Source organism: Dipteris shenzhenensis, chromosome 12 (assembly GCF_047967505.1).
Source record: "Dipteris shenzhenensis isolate YYH24624 ecotype China chromosome 12, Dip_SZ_1.0, whole genome shotgun sequence".
NCBI lineage: Eukaryota > Viridiplantae > Streptophyta > Polypodiopsida > Gleicheniales > Dipteridaceae > Dipteris > Dipteris shenzhenensis.
Window position 1 is genome coordinate 56,093,559 of NC_141607.1, and position 19,342 is coordinate 56,112,900.

At 40.6% G+C, this 19,342-nt stretch overlaps 1 protein-coding gene and 2 pseudogenes across 1 annotated transcript; all 3 read left to right on the plus strand.

The window, feature by feature from the left end:
- The first annotated feature begins 11,812 nt into the window (after nucleotides 1–11,812).
- LOC147896435 (uncharacterized) lies at nucleotides 11,813–13,420 on the plus strand (annotated as a pseudogene).
- A 1,146-nt stretch (nucleotides 13,421–14,566) lies between these two features.
- On the plus strand, nucleotides 14,567–15,992 carry LOC147896436 (uncharacterized). The gene is made up of 3 exons (XM_087382288.1): nucleotides 14,567–15,034; nucleotides 15,133–15,468; nucleotides 15,576–15,992. Exons 1-3 carry the CDS (start codon nucleotides 15,026–15,028, stop codon nucleotides 15,990–15,992), a joined length of 762 nt encoding a protein of 253 aa, XP_087238414.1. The 5' UTR covers nucleotides 14,567–15,025.
- Nucleotides 15,993–17,261: 1,269 nt separating this feature from the next.
- Nucleotides 17,262–19,342, plus strand: part of LOC147896437 (uncharacterized) — a 40,732-nt pseudogene continuing 38,651 nt past the window's right edge.

Sequence of the window (19,342 nt, forward strand, 5' to 3'; positions counted from 1 at the left end):
AATAGAATTAACTAGAATAAAACACTTAAAAGTTTGAAAGCAAAATTTTTCTTAAACAAACAAGATTCACTAAGGAGAACTTAAAGGTTAACTATCAAAAAAGCTTTTAATATATGTATCTAAGTAAATGTGAATAAATAAATAAAGCAAGATTAAATTAAATACACGTTATCTTGTATTTAAAAAGGGGGCCATTGACTAAATGGTTAAACCATGGTCAAGGGTTATTTTTAAAATTTTGTACCAATGGAGAATGAACAATTAACACACGATGCAATCATAAAAGCAATGAATTGTAATGAAAAAATATAAATTGACACCCAATAAACAAAAGAGCCAACGAAAGAAATGAACAAGCAAGAGACAAAGGGTTACCAATGAAACAAAAGTACTTAAATAAAAGTAACAAATATATATATATATGTGTGTGTGTGTGTGTGTAAATATATATGTATATGTATATGTATATGTATATATATATGTATATGTATATATATATATATATATATATATATGTACATATGTATATATATATGTATATGTATGTATATATGTATATATATATGTGTATATATATATGTATATCTATATATATATGTATGTATGTATATATATATGTATGTATGTATATATATGTATATATGTAGAAGAAAAGAGGGATGAAGAAAGCATATGCTTATGCTTATGCATGAACATATGAGCATATGCTCATGCATAAGCATAAGCATAAGAGCATAAGCATAGGCAAATGCATATGCTTATGAAAAGAAGAGAAAAGAGGATGAAAGAGAGGAAATAAGAGAGGAGAAAAGAAGAGAAAGGAAGAGGGGAAAAGAGAAGGAAAAAAGAGAGGGGAAAAGCATATGATGAGCATATGAGCATATGCCCATGCATAAGCATAAGCATATGAGCATAAGCATAGGCAAATGCATATGCTTATGAAAAGAAGAGAAAAGAGGATGAAAGAGAGGAAATAAGAGAGGGGAAAAGAAGAGAAGGAAGAGGAAGGAAAAGGGGAAAAGAGAATGAAAAAAGAGAGGGGAAAAGAGCATAAGCATAAGAGAAGGAAAAAGAAGAGGGGAAAATAAGAAAAGAGAGGAGGAAAGAAGAAAAGAGAGGCAAAAATAGAAAAAGAGAGAAAGCATATGCTTATGCTTATGCATGAGCATATGAGCATAAGCTCATGCATAAGCATAAGCTTATGAGAGAGATACATAGACAAATGAATATGCTTATGAATAGAAGAGAAAAGAGGATGAAAGAGAGGAAATAAGAGAGGGGAAAAGAAGAGAAAGAAGAGAAAGAAAGAGGGGAAAAGAGAAGGAAAAAAGAGAGGGGAAAAGAAGAAAAGAGAGGGAAAAAGAGAAAATGAGAGAAAGCATATGCTTATGCTTATGCATGACCATATGAGCATATGCTCATGCGCATAAGCATAAGCATAGGCAAATGCATATGCTTATGAAAAGAGGAGAAAAGAGGGTGAAAGAGAGGAAATAAGAGAGGGGGGAAAGAGGGAGGAAAAGAGGAAAAGAGGGAAAGAAGAGGGAATAAGAGAAGAGAGGGGAAGAAAGGGTTCCTACGCCCATCACTACAGCTAGCGTTTGAAGCACTAGCTGCAGGCCAATGCAAATAATGGAAATAACAAAAGGAAAAAAGAGGAAGCACTTTTTACCTGGAAAAATCCCGCTCGGTGTTTCTTGGAATGGCCCTACAAAAGAGAGGAAACATACCATTTTTTCAAATAACTAGTTAGAGGAAGGAGGAGTTTGGAGAAGAAACTTTCCAAAGGGATTGGATTGAGGGGACAAGCATAAGCCTACAAACAAGGAGAAAGCACAAAAGGAAGGGAAAGAGGAGGAAAAGAAATACCAAAAAGAGAAGAGGTGAGTCTTCTTTCTTTCACCAAATCTCATTTTTTGTCCTTAATCTCTGAAAATCAAGCATGAAAATTAGCACATAGGCTTAGCAATGCAAGGAGAAACATGCTTCAACACTCACAAAATAAAATCTCACAAAAAATGAACCTACATTACTTAAAGAGGCACACCTTCTTGAAAAACTTCCTTTCACACAAGTAGAGAGGGAGAAGGGTGGAGAGGGAGCACAAGTGTTGGGAGAGGGGCTTGGTAGGGGTGAGGAGTGTGGGGAATAGAGGAGGAAAGCGAGGTCACCGAATATAAGGTGGGAGGAGAGATTTTAGCTTTTTCTACAATAGAGTTGTGAAAGATAGCATCGTGTGTGGTTTCGAGTTTTAACTCCCAATGTCGCTATATAGAGACACTAGTTAGTCGCTATATAATGACACTTATACCCTAAAAGTGTTGCTATATAGCAACACTTATACCCTAAGTGTCACTATATACATATACCCTAAAAGCGTCATTATATAGCTGATGAAACAGGGCAAAGCATCGCTATATAGCGACGGTTCAGGGCACTTGATCTAAGAAGAGAGGGAAGGAGCTCATGGGTGGCTATTTTTTGAATCTTCATGGATTTCCTTGCATTTTGTGTTGTGATTTTAGAGGTGTGCAGATAGAAGGGACGAGTGGAAACTTGTCAGGTGATGTGCCAACGCTCGGGAGCATAGAGTGGCTTACGGAGAGGTTATATTGTCATTGCACTCATTGCAAGCGATAAGTATGACATCAACGCCATATTGTCATGTGCCATTTGAGGATATATGAGGAGGAGCCCAAACTAGTACCCACCGTTGGTGGTGCACGTGGTGATGTTAGATATGCTCAATGCCCCACCCTCATGGTAACCACCAGTGGTCTAAGGTGCTCAATTTGGAAGGCCCCCATATGAGGAGAAGCCATGTGTGAGCCCGGGACACTGGATGGATCCTGACTTGCATGTCAGATGAGGTCTATCAATGAGACCGTTGATGGTAGAAAGGTAATCTATGTGAGTCTAGCCTATGGGCTAGGCAGGGTAGGTAAGCTGGTAGCACAACAAGGCACATTGTCTTGATTGTGTGGGAGCCCCTTGCTCTCGCTGGGATCTGGGGGTATAGGGAATATTCCTTGAATATTCAGAACCATAAGAAACCCTCGACCCAACAAATTCGGGGAGAACGATACCTCCTAATGCCAACCTTCTACGAGCTTGGAAACGTAGGAATACAGATTCTCTGTGTGCCCTAGTTACAAGTACTACTGATAGTGTTTTGACCTTGATTTAGCATACATCTAAGGCATCTGTGGCCTGGAACATATTGAAGAATCAGTATGAGACGCGAAATCAGACAAGGATCTAGAACCTAGAGAATCAGCTCGTAGCTAAGAAGTTTAATGAAGGAGAGACATCAGAGGCGTTCATAACCTGAATCAAAAATCTGCATGACCATATGGCTAGTGCTGGGATACAAAAGACTAGCAAAGAGCTAGCTCGATGGTGTCTCCGGATATGTCCACCAAGGTTTGATGGACTGGTAACAACGATTAACACTCAGGTGAGAACCCAACCATTGACATTTGAGGAGTTCTTTGCTTTACTTTATGGAGGAGGAATTGAGGCTTAAAGCTCGAGATGGAGGTGGCAATGGGGATGCTGCGTTCTCTACCACTGCGAAAGGCAAAGGTGGTTCCTCCACCAAAGGTGAGTCCTCTACTAGTGGTGACAAAAAGAAGAAGGGCGGCAAGAAGAAGTTTCAGGGAGAATGCTTCTACTGCAAGAAGAAGGGCCATGTGATTGCAGATTGCCAGGTCAAGAAAGTAGATGAAAAGAATGGAACCTTGAAGAAGACAGATATGGGGAAAGAGACAGCTAACACAACAGAAGCAGAGTTGGATCTATTTCAGCCATTGAGGAAGAGTGTTCCTCAGTTCAAGAAGATTCAACCACTAATTCATGGGTGTTGGATAGTGGTGCCTCCCATCACATGACCTGCAAGAAGGGTCTATATTGTTCCATGCAGCCTCTACAGAAACCCATCACCATGACGGTTGGAAATAACACAAAATGCCCTGTTGAGGGTACAGGTACAGTTTCATTTTTTTCTATAAATGGAGATGTTAAGAAACTATCTAATGTGCTGTATGTTCCACAAATCAATAGAAATTTGCTATTAGTTGCTTCCATAACTGACCTTGACCATGAGGTGAGGTTCAACAAGATAGGAGCAAAAATTCTGGATAGTGCTGGCAATCTTGTTGGCATAGGAGTAAGGAGGAACAACTTGTATGAGCTAAGTGCTCTTATAGCCGCCGCTGGAGTGGGCACAAGCAGTATTTGGCACGATAGATTCGGCCACATTGGATTTGGCAGTGCTAAAGGAGATGAAGAAGCAAGGTATGGTTGCTTACTTACCTACAGTAGTCAAAATCAAAGAACCATGTGAAGCTTGCATGATGGGCAAGCAACAGAGAAAGGCATTCCCACAAGAAAGCAAGAATAGAGCAAATTCTCCTCTAGAGTTGGTGCATGTTGACTTGTGCAGTAAGATGCCTACACAGGCCTTAGGGGGATCTTCCCATTTTTTATTGATTGTCGACGACTATAGTAGCAAGATGTGGGTGTAATTTCTTCGCGAAAAGGCTCAAGCTTTTGGTAAATTGAAAGAATGGCTACAACTTGTTGAAAATGAAACAGGGAGAAAAGTGAAGAAAATTAGATCGGATAGTGGTAGTGAGTTTGTTTCTATAGAGTTTGGAGATTTTTGCAAGAGCAAAGGGATCAAGCGACAAACGACGACATCACATACGCCTCAGCAAAATTCTATTGTTGAATGCTGAATGCAGACCACCGTGGAGATGGGGAGGTGTATGTTGAAAGGTGCTAGGCTGCCAAACCACTTTTGAAAGGAGGCTTACAGCGGTAAGAAGCCATCTGTCTCCCACTTCAAAATGTTTGGGTGTGAATGCTATGCACATGTACCAAACAAAAAGAGAAACAAGCTACAAGCAAAAAGCACCAAATGTATCTTCTTAGGAGCTTCTTAGGCTATTGTGATGAGAAGAAAGCCTATAAGTTGTATGATGGAGAGGCAAAGAAGATCATAGCGAGCCGTGATGTGGTGTTCTAGGAGCAGCCACATGCAATGGAGGTAGAGAAGAGCTCTTCCACTTTATCATCAAGCAAAGAGGTAATTCACTATGAACCTATCCCCTCCCTATCCCAGAAGCTATAAAGGAGGAGGAAATATCAGATGATGAAGGTATAAGTCACCAACCTATTGTTACACCACCAGAAAAGCCATTGCTGCGACAGCTAAGGCAGCTCTATGACCATGATAACCAGATGCCTATGTCTATTGAGTAGCATGCAGATGGGCCAAGGTGGTCTCAGAGAATCAAGGAGAAAAGGAGGGCTTCTACTCACATAGTCAATATGGCCTTGATGGCTGAGATTATTACAGAAGTAAAGGAGCATGCGAGTTTGGAGGAAGTACTTGCAGACTGAGATTGGAAAAACGCTATATGCAAGTAGAATATGACATCACCATGAAGAATGAAACTTGGGAGCTGGTAGATCGACCACCTAAGAGAAGGGTTATTGGCACCAAGTGGGTTTAGAAGGCAAAGTACAAGGCCGATGGGACTTTGGAAAAGTACAAAGCTAGATTGGTTGCACAAGGGTTTTTGCAGGTTGAAGGGTTTGATTTTTAGGAATTTTTCGCTCCAAGTGCCAAAATGACCACTATTTGCACAATACTATCGGTGGCTACTCATAAAAAGTGGCCAGTTTATCAAATGGATGTTAAATCAACATTCTTGAATGGTGACCTCAAGGAGGAGGTGTACGTGGCTAATTGCACCCAATCAGATCTTCCAACAGAGATCTTCCAGCTAGTAGCTCTTCATCTAGTATATGTCTAGCTCGCCATCTAATTTCCACTGTGGGAGTGCACGGGTGGATGGAGCCATCATCTGTACTACATCAGTATTGAAGGAAAATTTTCTTCGTCTCCAGTTTACTGTGTACTCTCTATTCTTTGTTTAGTTTCCGTTCTATTGCACCATGTAATTTAACATGGTGATGGATCATCAGAAAGTCAATGCTATTTGAGTTCGTGATTAGAATTGCATGCGTACATGACATAAAACCTTGAGACAAGATCTTATATTTACACGAAACCTTGAGACATGGTGAGGAGGGTGGCAAGGGTGTGCATATACCTTCACACTTTGAGAAGGAGTATAGTCTCCCAAATGTGCCAGATGGATTCTATTTTTAGGGGCAATGTACACGTGATGTCCGAGTCTGAGGCCATGTACATGGCACCTTTGATAGAGGAGTTATAGATCTTATGGAGAGGAGTGCGGGTCTTTGATATTTCCAGAGCTCCTAGACATACCAATGACATTTCACTACTACACACGGGCTTTATTCCGACGGTTAAGCACCGACATTTAGCACGCGTGGGGCGCTAATCGTCAGTATGCAAAGCGGGCTTAAAAAATGTCGCTATATAGCGATACTTTTATAAACGTCGCTATATAGCGACACTTGCCAGAGTCGTTATATGGCGATGTTTTACAGAGTGTTTTTTTCCCCATACCGACCTTTAAAGATAGTTTTACCCAATGACAAATTTTTTTTCTTTTCATACATGTTTGATCCTTTGAAAGAATAAAAGTACAAGAGCATGTACATCAAGTTTGAAGCTCATATATTCATGTCCATGTTTGACACTTGGCTTCTCATCCTGAGCCAAGTCTAGTGCACCAAACAAGTCTATCTCCAACTCTATACTGAGTTGATCTCCTTTATCATCATCGTACTCTGGCATCATACATTCACCATAGACTTGATCATCTTCTTCAATAAAGTCAGGTGATTCTTGATGATCGTCATCTTCTTCCTCAATATCATGATCTCCATCTTCTTCCCGTATGATGTCATTATGCACATCTTCCTCTTGGCTCATATTGTGATCTTCATCTTCTTCTCTAAATCCATCTGGATCAATTGGATCTTGCATTGGTAGTGGCATCTCCATATCCACATCTCTATCTTTAAAAATTTGCTTACTTCATGGTGCAACTTGGATCACATACCACCATCTTGGATCAGAACGATCCGGATAAAAAACCACCTATATTGAAGATGGGTGCCAAATGCCATCAATTATATGAAACTATGCTTAAGTACATGTACCAATTGATATTTAAAAACAAAAGATTCAATTAATTAAATCATTAGTATGCACCTGCTCACAATACTCGAGAACACTTGCTCACAATACTCGGGAACAAAGACTGTCGTAAATAGTTCTAAACCATTTTACATCAAGAATGAAAATACTAAATCATCTGCAATCAATTTCATAGATTTTGTGTATGGTCCCACAATAATCCAACTGCAAGCTGGAGAGAAGATTGGTATCTGAAGCACTTGCTCGGCTATCTTGTGTGAAGTTAGCCACGACTCCACAATCATACGTGACTCTCTTTCAATTGATGTGTTCCACACAAAAATGTCATTGGTATGTCTAGGAGCTCTGGAAATATCAAACCCACACTCCTGTCCATAAGATCTGTAATTCTCTATCAAAGGTACCATGTACATGGCCTTAGACTCGAACATCACGTGCATTGCCCCTAAAAATAGAATCCATCATGTCCACCATACCCTCATTATTTGGCACATCTGGAAGACTATACTCCTTCTCAAAGTGTGAAGGTATACGCACATCACCCTTGCCACCCCCCTCATCTTGTCTCAAGGTTTCGTGTAAATATAAGATCTTGTCTCAAGATTTCGTGTCGTGTCCGCATGTCGTGTCCGCATGCAATATTAATCACGAACTCAAATAGCATTGACTTTTCAATGATCCATCGCCACATGCACCACCAACGGTGGGTATTGCTTTGGGCTCCTCCCCATACATCCTCAAGTGGCACATGACAATACGGCGTTGATGTCGTACTTCTCACTTGCAATGAGTGCAATGAGAATACAACCTCTCCATAAGCCATGCTCCTTCTCAAAGTGTGAAGGTATATGCACATAACCCTCGCCACCCTCCTCATCCTTTCTCAAGTTTCGTGTAAATATAAGATCTTGTCTCAACACTTCGTGTCATGTCCGTAGGCAATACTGATCACAAACTCAAATAGCATTGACTTTCTGATGATCCATCACCACGTGCACCACCAATGGTGGGTACTGGTTTGGGCTCCTCCCCATATATCCTCAAGTGGTGCATGACAATACGGTGTTGATGTCGTACTTCTCACTTGCAATGAGTGCAATGACAATACAACCTCTCCGTAAGCCACTCTGTGCTCCCGAGCATTAGTGCATCATCTGACAAGCTTCCACTCGTCCCTTCCATCTGCACACCTCCAAAATCACAACACAAAATGCAAGGAAATCCATTAATATCCAAAAAATAGCCACCCATGAGCTCTTCCCTCTCTTCTTAGATCAAGTGCCTTGTTTCGTCGCTATATAGCGACGCTTTTAGGGTATAAGTATATAGTGACACTTTTAGGGTATAAGTGTTGCTATATCGTGATCTTTAGGGTATAAGTGTCGCTATATAGTAGCCTTTAGGATATAAGTGTCGCTATATAGCGACACATACCCTAAAGGTTACTATATAGCGACACTTTTAGCGACCTTTAGGGTATAAGTGTCGCTATATAGCAACACTTATACCCTAAAGGTCTCTATATAGCGACACTTTTAGGGTATAAGTGTTGCTATATAACGACTAACTAGTGTCGCTATATAGCGACGCTGGGGGACTAAAACCCGAAACCCTGCACGACACCGTCTTTCACAACTCTATTGCAAGAAAAGCAAAATTCTCTCCTGCAACGTTATATTCGACGATCTCCCTTTCCTCCTCTAATCCCCACACTCCTCACCCCTACCAAGCCCTTCTCCCATTGACACTTGTGCTCCCTCTCCACCCTCCTCCCTCTCTACTTATGTGAAAGGAAGTTTTTCAAGGTGTGTCTCTTTAAGCAATGTAGTTTCATTTTTTGTGAGATTTCATTTTGTGAGTGTTGAAGCATGTTTCTCCTTGCATTGCTAAGCCTATGTGCTAATTTTCATGCTTGATTTTCAGAGATTAAGGACAAAAAACGAGATTTGCTCTTCTCTTTTTGGTATTTCTCTTTCTTCTCTTTTCCTTCCTTTCGGTGCTTTCTCCTTGTTTGTAGGCTTATGCTTGTCTCCTCAATCCAATCCCTTTGAAAAGTTTCTTCTCCAAACTCCTCCTTCCTCTAACTAGTTATTTGAAAAATGGTATGTTTTCTCTCTTTTGTAGGGCCAGTCCACGAAACACGCGAGACTTTTCCAGGTAAGAAAGTGCTTCCTCTTTTTTCCTTTTTTTATTTTCGTTATTTGCATTGGCTTGTAGCTAGCGCTTTAAGTGCTAGCTACAGTGATGGGCATAGGAACCCTTTCTTCCCCTCTCTTCTCTTGTTCCCTCTTGTTCCCCTCTTTTCCTCTTTTCCTCCCTCTTTCCCCCCTCTTTCCCTCCCTCTCTTATTTCCTCTTCTTCCTCTCTTTTCTTCTTTTCCTCTCTCTTTTTTCATTCTCTTTTCCCCTCTTCCTTCCTCTTCCTCCTCTTCTTTTCCCCTCTCTTATTTCCTCTCTTTCATCCTCTTTTCTCTTCTTTTCATAAGCATATGCATTTGCCTATGCTTATGCTTATGCATGAGCATATGCTCATATGCTCATATGCTTTTCCCCTCTCTTTTTTTCTTCTCTTTTTCCCTCTTCCTTATCTTCTTTTCCCCTCTCTTATTTCCTCTCTTTCATCATCTTTTCTCCTCTTTTCATAAGCATATGCATTTGCCTATGCTTATGCATGAGCATATGCTCATATGCTCATCCATAAGCATATGCATATGCTTTCTCTTTTTTCCTCTCTTTTCTTCTTTTCCCCTTTCTTTTTTCATTCTTTTTCCCCCTCTTCCTTCCTCTTCCTTCTCTTCTTTTCCCTTCTCTTATTTCCTTTCTTTCATCCTCTTTTCTCTTCTTTTCATAAGCATATGTATTTGCCTATGCTTATGCTCATATGCTTATGCTTATGGAGCATATGCTCATATGCTCATATGCTTTTCCCCTCTCTTTTTTCCTTCTCTTTCCTCATCTTCCTTTCTCTTCCTTCTCTTCGTTTCCCCTCTCTTATTTCCTCTCTTTCATCCTCTCTTCTATTCTTTTCATAAGCATATGCATTTGCCTATGCTTATGCTCATATGCTTATGCTTATTCATGAGAATATGCTCATATGCTCAGATGCTTTTCCCCTCTCTTTTTTCCTTCTCTTTTCCCCTCTTCCTTTCTCTTCTTTTTCCCTCTCTTATTTCCTCTCTTTCATTTTCTTTTCTCTTCTTTTCATAAGCATATGCTTTCTCTCTTTTTCTCTTTTTTCCCCTCTTTTCTTCTTTTCTCCTCTCTTTCGAAAGGGTAATTTGGTAACAAACAATGTTGTAGATCTTTAACATGTATATGCTTCTGACACTCGGCTCATTTGAGCGATTTTGTATCACCCTTTTCACAAAGCAAATTTTGTAACAAACAACATTCTTTTGAATTACTTTAAAAAGGACATTAGTGGGGCAAAACAGGGCTTGGTGTGGCCTCGGTGTGGCCCTGTTTAGCCCCACTAATGTCTTTTTAAGCTTTTGTTAATCGTCGCTATATAGTGACGTTTACCAGTGTCGCTATATAATGACATTTACTAGTGTCGCTATATAGCAACGTTTATTAGTGTCACTACATAGCGATGCTTATATAGCGATCATTCTTTTTTGATGCTAATAGCAACGTTTTTGCGCTCGTCAAAAAAAAACTTTAGTGTAAAAAAGGTCGGTATTTCCGTCAGAAAAGGGCTTGTGCCTTGAAGTGTTTAAAAATACAATCAATGAATTAAGTAAAAAATCAAATATGGTGACAAGATACTTACGAAATTTGCCTCCCACAACTCGATGCCTCCAGATCCAAAATGCAAAGATCCAAGGATCTCCATTTGGATGCGTCGTGCCTCCACATGTTGCCTGCTCTTCACGCCACCCTCTACTCATTTCTTTGCCTCCTTCCGGAAGCAAAAAACAAAGACATAAACTCTAGCATCGTTGCGTGTATGCATCGTTAACCAACCCATCAACAAACACGTGTATGCATCCGTCAAAAAACACGTGTATATCCACATGAAGAGACTATGCAGCAGACTACACGTAGAAATACACGCGCTGCTACACGCAACCTAGCAAAAAATGTTTCGAAAAAAACGGCCGACCACCAACAAACGTCCTTAAAACATCAGCCCAAACTGTCATTTTTGTATGCAAAAGTACACAAACAATTACTCAAAGCGCAGAGAAGAAAGAGGACAAAGGAGGGAGACAATTGCATGAGAAAAAGAGACATTTGCATAAAGAAAAGGAAGGAAAGAGACAAGACAAAGGACAAACTGACTCACCTCTAGAAGTGAGCCTTCTTTTTGGCCTTTGTGCTTAGGTTTCCTTCACGTGTATGTGCTCCTTCCACCCGTGTGATCCTCCTTGCACTTGCCTTTCATTGTCTATTGGAAGAGGGAAGATTTGGCGGCGACGAAGAAGAGGAAAGAAGTGAAAGTGAAAGGTATATGGGGTGGTTTTGTTTTAGGTTTGACACAAACCGTCGCAGGTAAAAGCGCATGTAACTTTGCGTGTACAAATAGCTGCGTGTATACACGCGCTTTCACATAGCGTAGCCGCATGCATACACACATTTTCACACAGTGTAGCCGCACTGATACATGTAATTTCACACAGTCTGAACGCGCCCATACACACGATACAGTCTTTTTGAACTTTAATTAATAAATTGATTATGATTTTATGTTTATTGTTTTGTATACAGGATGTAAACAACCTCCTCAAGCAGTTTTGGTGAGGATGAGACAATGCGTCACCATAATCACGATATGTGGTTGGCACAAAGAATCAAGTGTATGTGTAATCGATGTTAACGATGCATTGTACGAGCGCATCGAATTACCTTGAATCACATCTCCATGTATGGAGAATGGAATCAAAAAGGTTTAGAGGTGAGTGGATGTAAATTGATCGTATCCAAATGACTCATGGTGTCCAAATTAATGGAGTTGTAATATATATACTCTAATTGGAGGACGATGCAGTACCACACCCTAACATGGTGCCTTACGCTTGGCGTGAGCATGCGAAGAATCTACGAGATGATGCTAGAGCTTCGAGATTTATTGCCAGAGATGAGTCGGAAAGGGAAGACAATAACCCTGCACCCCATGAAGTCGTGGAAGAGGAAGTGTTCGATGATATGGTGCGGCATCTTTTTAGGGATGATCCCAAAGGTATGGATGATGATGATATGGAACAAGAGCATCTTTACAAGGCTTTGTTGACACTAGTATTTGAAGGGTGCACATTCTCTATTTTACGTGCTTCACTTGAACTACTAAATCTATAGACAATTTATGGATGGAGCAATACAAGTCTTGATGCATTATTGAAGTAAGCATTCTAATTTGAATTAGTGGTTAAGGGTTTCTCAATGAATAAAGCTCAATATGTTTTAATCGTTAATTGATGATATGGAATGTAGGCTATTATCAAACATGCTTCCAAAGGGGAATAGACTACCCACCTCAAGAGACATAGCGAGGCACTATGTGACATCTCTTGGAGGATTGGATTATGATCGCATACATGCATGCGTCAATGATTGCATTCTCTTTCGTGGGATGCATAAGGAGGCTCAACATTGTCCCACTTGTGGTGAAGCAAGGTATAGAAAAGATGTGAAGAGTTTTGATGTACCTCGTAAAGTCTTGTGACACTTTCCTATAATTCCTTGCAATAAACACATGTTCAAGTGCAAATCCATAGCTGAGCTCATGTCATGGCATTCCTCACATCGATCGGATGATGGCATGTGGAGAATTCCCATAGGCACTCCTGCTTGGAAGCATATTCAAGATGAGTGGCCTAGCTTTAAAACAGAGCCCAGAAACTTGAGACTTGGCCTAGGTATGAATGGAGTGAATCCATTTGGTTTCAAAAGTACCGCATACAGCGTGTGGCCAGTTGTATTCATGAATTACAACCTTCCACCATCAATGGCAATCAAGAAGGGACATCTTATGTTATCCCTTCTAATTCCAAGGAAACATAAAGTAAAGCACATGGATGTTTACCTCGAACTATTGATTGATGAGTTGGAGGAACTATGGAGAGGTGTTGCGGTGGTGGACGTTAGTAGGCCTCCCTCCTCTCGACACTTTGACTTGAAAGTAGTGTTGATGTGGACAATGCATGACTTTCCAAGATACAGTGATTGTTCTGGTAAGAATTCAAATCACCTTTGTACTCTAATGCTATTGGTTATATTAATTATAACTATTGACTTTATTATTCTAACTTCTATTTATATTTTAACAGGTTTGAAAACATCGGGTAAACATGTATGTCTGTTTGTGGCCCTTCGTTAGTACATGAGTATGTTGACGGTTTATGTAAGATCGTATTTGATAATCATCATCGATGTCTCCCATCAGATCATCCTAAATATGTTGCTAGTAAGAGTAACATTTCTCCACAAATTATACTTCGTGCAAAAGATTGAAAGCGCATTTGGGAGTCTACAAATGTTCTTTCTCCAGATGGCATGAATAAGTACAGTAATGTCTTTCAATCTTGTTTTGTGTAGTCTCTAATTGGATTAAAGATCACATAGAGCAATCTTGTTCGGCATCTCTTGTGTAGGTACTCCATTTTTTTTAGGCTACCATATTGGACCCATCGTAAGATCAAGCATCTTCTTGATCCCATGCACATCTTCAAGAATGTGGCATTTTGGAACATGTTACTGGTAAACGAGACAATGTCAGCGTACGGGAGGACTTGCATGTCACAAGACGGATGCATCAAGCTTGGCCACGAGAGGAGGATGGGCATGCTCGTCTTCTACATGCACCATGGATTATATCAAAATAGGAGGGGAAGTAGGTAAACCAGGCCATCACTACTTTGCGTACTCCCACTGGATGCATGAGATCATTCAAAGGAGCCTTCACAACCATTAAGAAAAGAGGTTGAGCAACTATACGGGTTGAAGTCCCATGATTGGCACAAGATGCTCCAAGTAAGTGTTTTCCAAGTCTTGTACATTGAAATTAAATTTTGTAATGCCATCAACCATATATACATGTGCTCTTATGTGTGCAGTTCATACTACCTACTAGCATCGACCATTGTGTAAACAAGAGTTTGAAAAAATGTATTTATAAGAATATGGGCGAGCTTGTGACGTATGTAAAACCCATGTCAAATCACCCGTCATTATACCTTGCACTTTGATTTGATAGTTTTCGAAATGAACGCACATGACGTATAACAAACTATTCATTTGTTTTTTAGATATGTTAGCTCCAAAGCAATTGATCCAGCCACGTTGGATGATGCGTGCATTATGGTAGTGGAGGTGGTTTGTTTGCTAGAGGAAACTTTTCTGCGAACCATTCTCACAAGCCAGCTACATCTCATTCTACATTTGGTGGACGAAATTGCTTTATGTGGCACTGTGCATGCACATTGGATGTTCTTTCTAGAGTGCTTCATGAAGACCTTAAAAGACTATGTGAGACAAAGTGCAAGGCCCGAAGGAAGCGTGGGCGAGGGTTGGTTGATACAAGAATCTCTTGTATATATTTCAGAATTTCTTAATCGTGGACAACTCTTTGCCGCGACTATGGAGCAATGAAGAGGACTTGAGGATGACCTATATTGTGCCTCAAGGAAAAGGACAGAGTAAAGTAATTGACAAAGCATTGATTTATGATCTCAATTTTACTTGCATCCTTAATAGTGATGTGATGAGTAGATGGGTTACAAGATATGAGGATGCAAAGACAAGAAGGCAAGCAGAAAGAGCTCTCTTTCCGAGGCAACATGGCTCTCGTAAGGCATACCCTAAGCATCTAGCAACACTTCCGAATGATATCCATGTTGATTGGCTGCATGAGGAAATGGGGAGAGTAGAGAGAGACGAGGGACTGCATATCACGATGGAAGAATGGGAGTATGCGTGAGGATGCATGTTAAAGGTACATAGAACTAATGTTTTATAATAGTTGTAAGTGATTTGCTTTTAATATTTAATATTCACATTGTTTACACAAATATTTCTTCTATTTTGGTTTAGTGCACTATGTTCAATGCTATATGGTGTGAAGGAAAGCATTTTCAAACACAAAGAATTGATGATAAGAGGAATACACAAGATTGTGGTGTCATTAGTAGCTTTGAGGGAGCCAATGGAAAAGTGGATGATTATTGTGGCACAATCCAAGACATATTTAGGCTTGACTTTCATCGATTCTTTGTGCATGTTTTGGATGTAAAATGGCAAATGAACGTGGTGGAAAAAGGGCCTAATGCAACGATAAAATGCCATGAAAGTGGCTATGTAACTATTGACTCTACAAAGTTTTGGCAAACAAAGAAAGATAGGCTCGTATTGCCACAACAATGTAAGCAAGTATGCAATATTTTTTAATCAATGTGTTTTATGTACATATATATCTAAGCTCATGTACCCCTTGAATTTTGATATGTTAATTAATTGCAATATGTATATTTGAGTAGGTTATTTATCAGCCAATGGTGCATGACACTAAATGGTGGTACGTCATTCCTGTTGCACCACATTCCAAAGTGATGTACAATCCATTCACTGATATGGAGCATATGGAGGATGTAGCAGGCCACAATGAAGATGATGTCGAACATGCCAATGAAGATGTTGTGATCGATAATCAAGAAATAAGAGATCCTCATGATAATGAGGATGAGCATGCCATTTTTCATGATCATGAGGATGACCCTACCATTGATGATGATGGTGATGTTGATGAGGATGATTGGGGCATCAGTACCATTATCAATGGACATAGTATCGATAGTGGAATAAATTTAATCATAGCCTTACAAATTGATCAAATGGATATTGATGTTGATCATTTGGCAAGGATGGATCTCATTGAAGATGAGATCGAATCCTAACCAATCCATCATTGTATCGTTCTAAATTGATGACAATTCTCTTGTATATGTTGTCTTTTAATTATCATCTCATGATTTGTTTTTGAATATAAATTGTTGTAAATGCATTTAGTGGGATTGTGTAATGATATACACTATAATGCACTATGAGATGGTTTAAAGAAGATGGTTTTTATTTTTTTTAAGGTATGGTATTTTTCTTAAAGAAGAGAGATTCTCTACTACTGCATGTAATGATGCATGTATATCTGCATCTATAACATTGTCAAGGTTTACGCATATATACATGCTTTGATACACGCCGTTTTAAAAGCAGATATACACGTGAATTTAGATGCCCATATACACACTCCCGATGCTATGATATACATGTGTGACCATACATGCGCCCGTAAGTTATCGCGTGTATACAACGTGTGTATGGTAGCATTGTCTAGTAGTGCCATGCCCTTATGGCCCTTATGCCCTATCCCCTATCTCCCTGTCTCTTATGTTTATGTCTAAGGTTATAAGATTTCATGCATATATAACCATGTTTATGCTATCTTATTCATGCTCTCTTATTCATGTGGTTTCATAGCATTTTTCCCTCATCATGAATCCAGGAAGCTCCTTGAATGCCCCAAACCCTTATGACTCATTCATGCAAAGCCTTTATAATATATTAGGCCATCCACCCACCCCACAGGAGCTCTGATTTCATGACACATGGGCACGACACCCCAGTGTTGACATCGACATTGCCTACACCAGCACCCACACCACCTTTGGGCACCCCTAGGGGGCGAGACAGGGGGAGATACACATATCCCCCTTTGCCCATACCATCCGCTAGTGCTAGAGGCAGACCCTTGGCTACTCCATCCCTAGTACCCTCCCCAACACCATCCACTCAGGCGAGTGGCATACCCTTAGCTGCTTCGCCCCCTTCCCCCTCCCCTCTCCCATCTGCCCGTGCCAGTGGTAGTTGTGACGACAGTGCTACTCACAGTTCGTCACGATGTACTAGTCAGGATAGCAGACGTACGTAGTGGAGGGGGAGGATCATCATGCGAGATGACATGTTTTGGTGCTAGTGGTGATAGCCCTTCGGACAACGAAGGGCGATAGGGGGAAGAAGGTGGGAATCTATTTTATGATCTTAAAGAGACAGGGGGCATCTTGGATGATGCTAGAGGCAAGGACATCATGTCCTATGTGCGCTTTGTAATTTATTCAAATTACAAAGATTGCTTTTTCCACTTTAAAGACCAGAGGGACATCCATGCCATGGATACCATCAGGACGATGCATCAAAGGTATCCGAATCATGTTGAGTACAAGTTTATAGACCAATGGGCAAAGACCAAGATAAAGGATATTCTTGCTAATAAGCGGTCTTTGCTCATGAGGTATGCAAGGGCCAAGAGGGAAAGAAAGGAGCAGGGGCAAGCTTTAAAGGGAAAACCAAATACCACGCATAAGCATGAGTGGAAAAAGGCATTGAAGGCCACGAGTGAGGATTCCAACAAGCAGCACAAGGAGGCATGATAGATCCAGATGGAGAAATATGGATCATCACATTTTGGATCTAGAGATGTTGTATCATGGGAGGTAGTCTAGTTTGCAAGTATCAATCTCTTATGCATATTGTGTTTATGTGATTTATATTTTAGGATGTTGTTACTTTGATCTAATAGTTGTGTAATTTGTTTCATCTTGTAGATTGGTATCATGGTGAGGTCTCCTACCTCTGCCGAGATAGGATATCGTCATTGGCAGAGTTAGCATGCTACCTGGTAGCGCTTCTACAAGGAGGGGCAGCTTACCTGGATGATTTAGAGATATTTCAAGTGGTTTTGTAAGTGGTTGCAACTTCTTAAAGAGCCTGCAAAACAAAGAAAAGGGACCAAAAAGGAGTGAGCAATGGAGCAAGGAGGAAAAGAGACTATCTAAAAAATATAAATTCTACCCTAAATCCTTTCTTTCATGCTTTCAAAAGAAGATTCAACAAAGAGAGGGAAGGAAAGGGAAGGGAAGGAGGGAAGGAGGAACAAAGAGATAGAAGGAGGGAACAAAGAGGGAAGGAAAGGGAAGGGAGGGAAGGAAGGAGGGAAGGAGGGAGGGAAAGACATAAGGGCATAAGGGAAATGGCATAAGGGCATAAGCCACCATGAGGGAAAGGGAAGGGAATGAGGCATAAGGGAAAGCTCATAAGGGCATGAGGCGAAGGGCATGCAAGAGGGAAAGCTCATAAGGGCATGAGGGGAAGGGCATGAAGGGAAGGGCATAAGGCATGAGGGAAATTGCATGAGGCATGGGTATGCATAAGGCCATACCCATGAGGCATAGGAAAGGGTCCCTGATGAGGTTTAGGGTATGGCATGAGGGAAAGGGAATGGTATATATGCATAAGGAATAGCTCATAAGGGATGAGCATAGAGCATCATAAGGGATAGAGCATGAGGGAAGGGGATAGAGCATATGGATAGGGATATGGATGAGGGATAGGGATAGGGATAGGCATAGGGATATGGATGAGGGATAGGGATAGGGATAGGGATAGGGATAGACATATAAGGATAGGCATATGGATAGGGATAGGGATAGACATATAAGGATAGGCATATGGATAGGGATAGGGATAGGGATAGGGATAGGGATAGGGATAGGGATAGACATATGGATAGGCATATGCATGAGCCATAGGGAAAAAACATCCCTAAATTACCACATCATCTACAATGAAAAACCCACATTGCAAAGGAGAAAGCAACTAAGCACTTTTCCATTTCAGAAAAATATGTTTGTTTCTTCTTCTTCAATTTTTGATTGCTCTTTTATGAAAGGAAGGGTGGGAGTTACATGAAGGAAGGGTGGAGTTGCATGAAAAACAAACAAGAATCGAAGGGAAAGCTAAAATAGACAATGTACAGGCAAGTAAAAGAGCATACCTTGATTGAATCTTGAAGATGGAAAGGGCAAGGAACTTGATGATGGAGGAGGCTACCTTCAACTTTAGAATTGGAGGAGAGGACGTTGGAAGGGAAGGAGTCGGGGAGGGGGTGAGGGTGGGGGAGGTATGGTAGATGAAGGAGAGGGTAGATGAAGGAGAGGGGAGTAGGAGGCAATGGTGAAGGCATGGAGAGGAGGTGAATGCAAAAATGGAATGGCAAACACAAAGAAGAAGTGGCGGCTTTCTTTACTATGTAAAAAAAATCATGCATCTATGAACGTGTCTATTAGCGCATCTAATACACAGAGTAGATGCGTTGATAGATGCGCATATAGACACTCCCATAAAAAACAATGTAGACTCGGTGTTAGACATGCCCATCATCTTTCGCGTCAATAAGCCACGTCTATGCATG

What these genes read in the sequence shown, in the direction of transcription:
- LOC147896436 (XM_087382288.1), top strand. An exon ending in TGCCACAACAATGTAAGCAA is followed by an intron (nt 15,469 to 15,575) that starts GTATGCAATATT and finishes ATATTTGAGTAG; the next exon opens with GTTATTTATCAGCCAATGGT.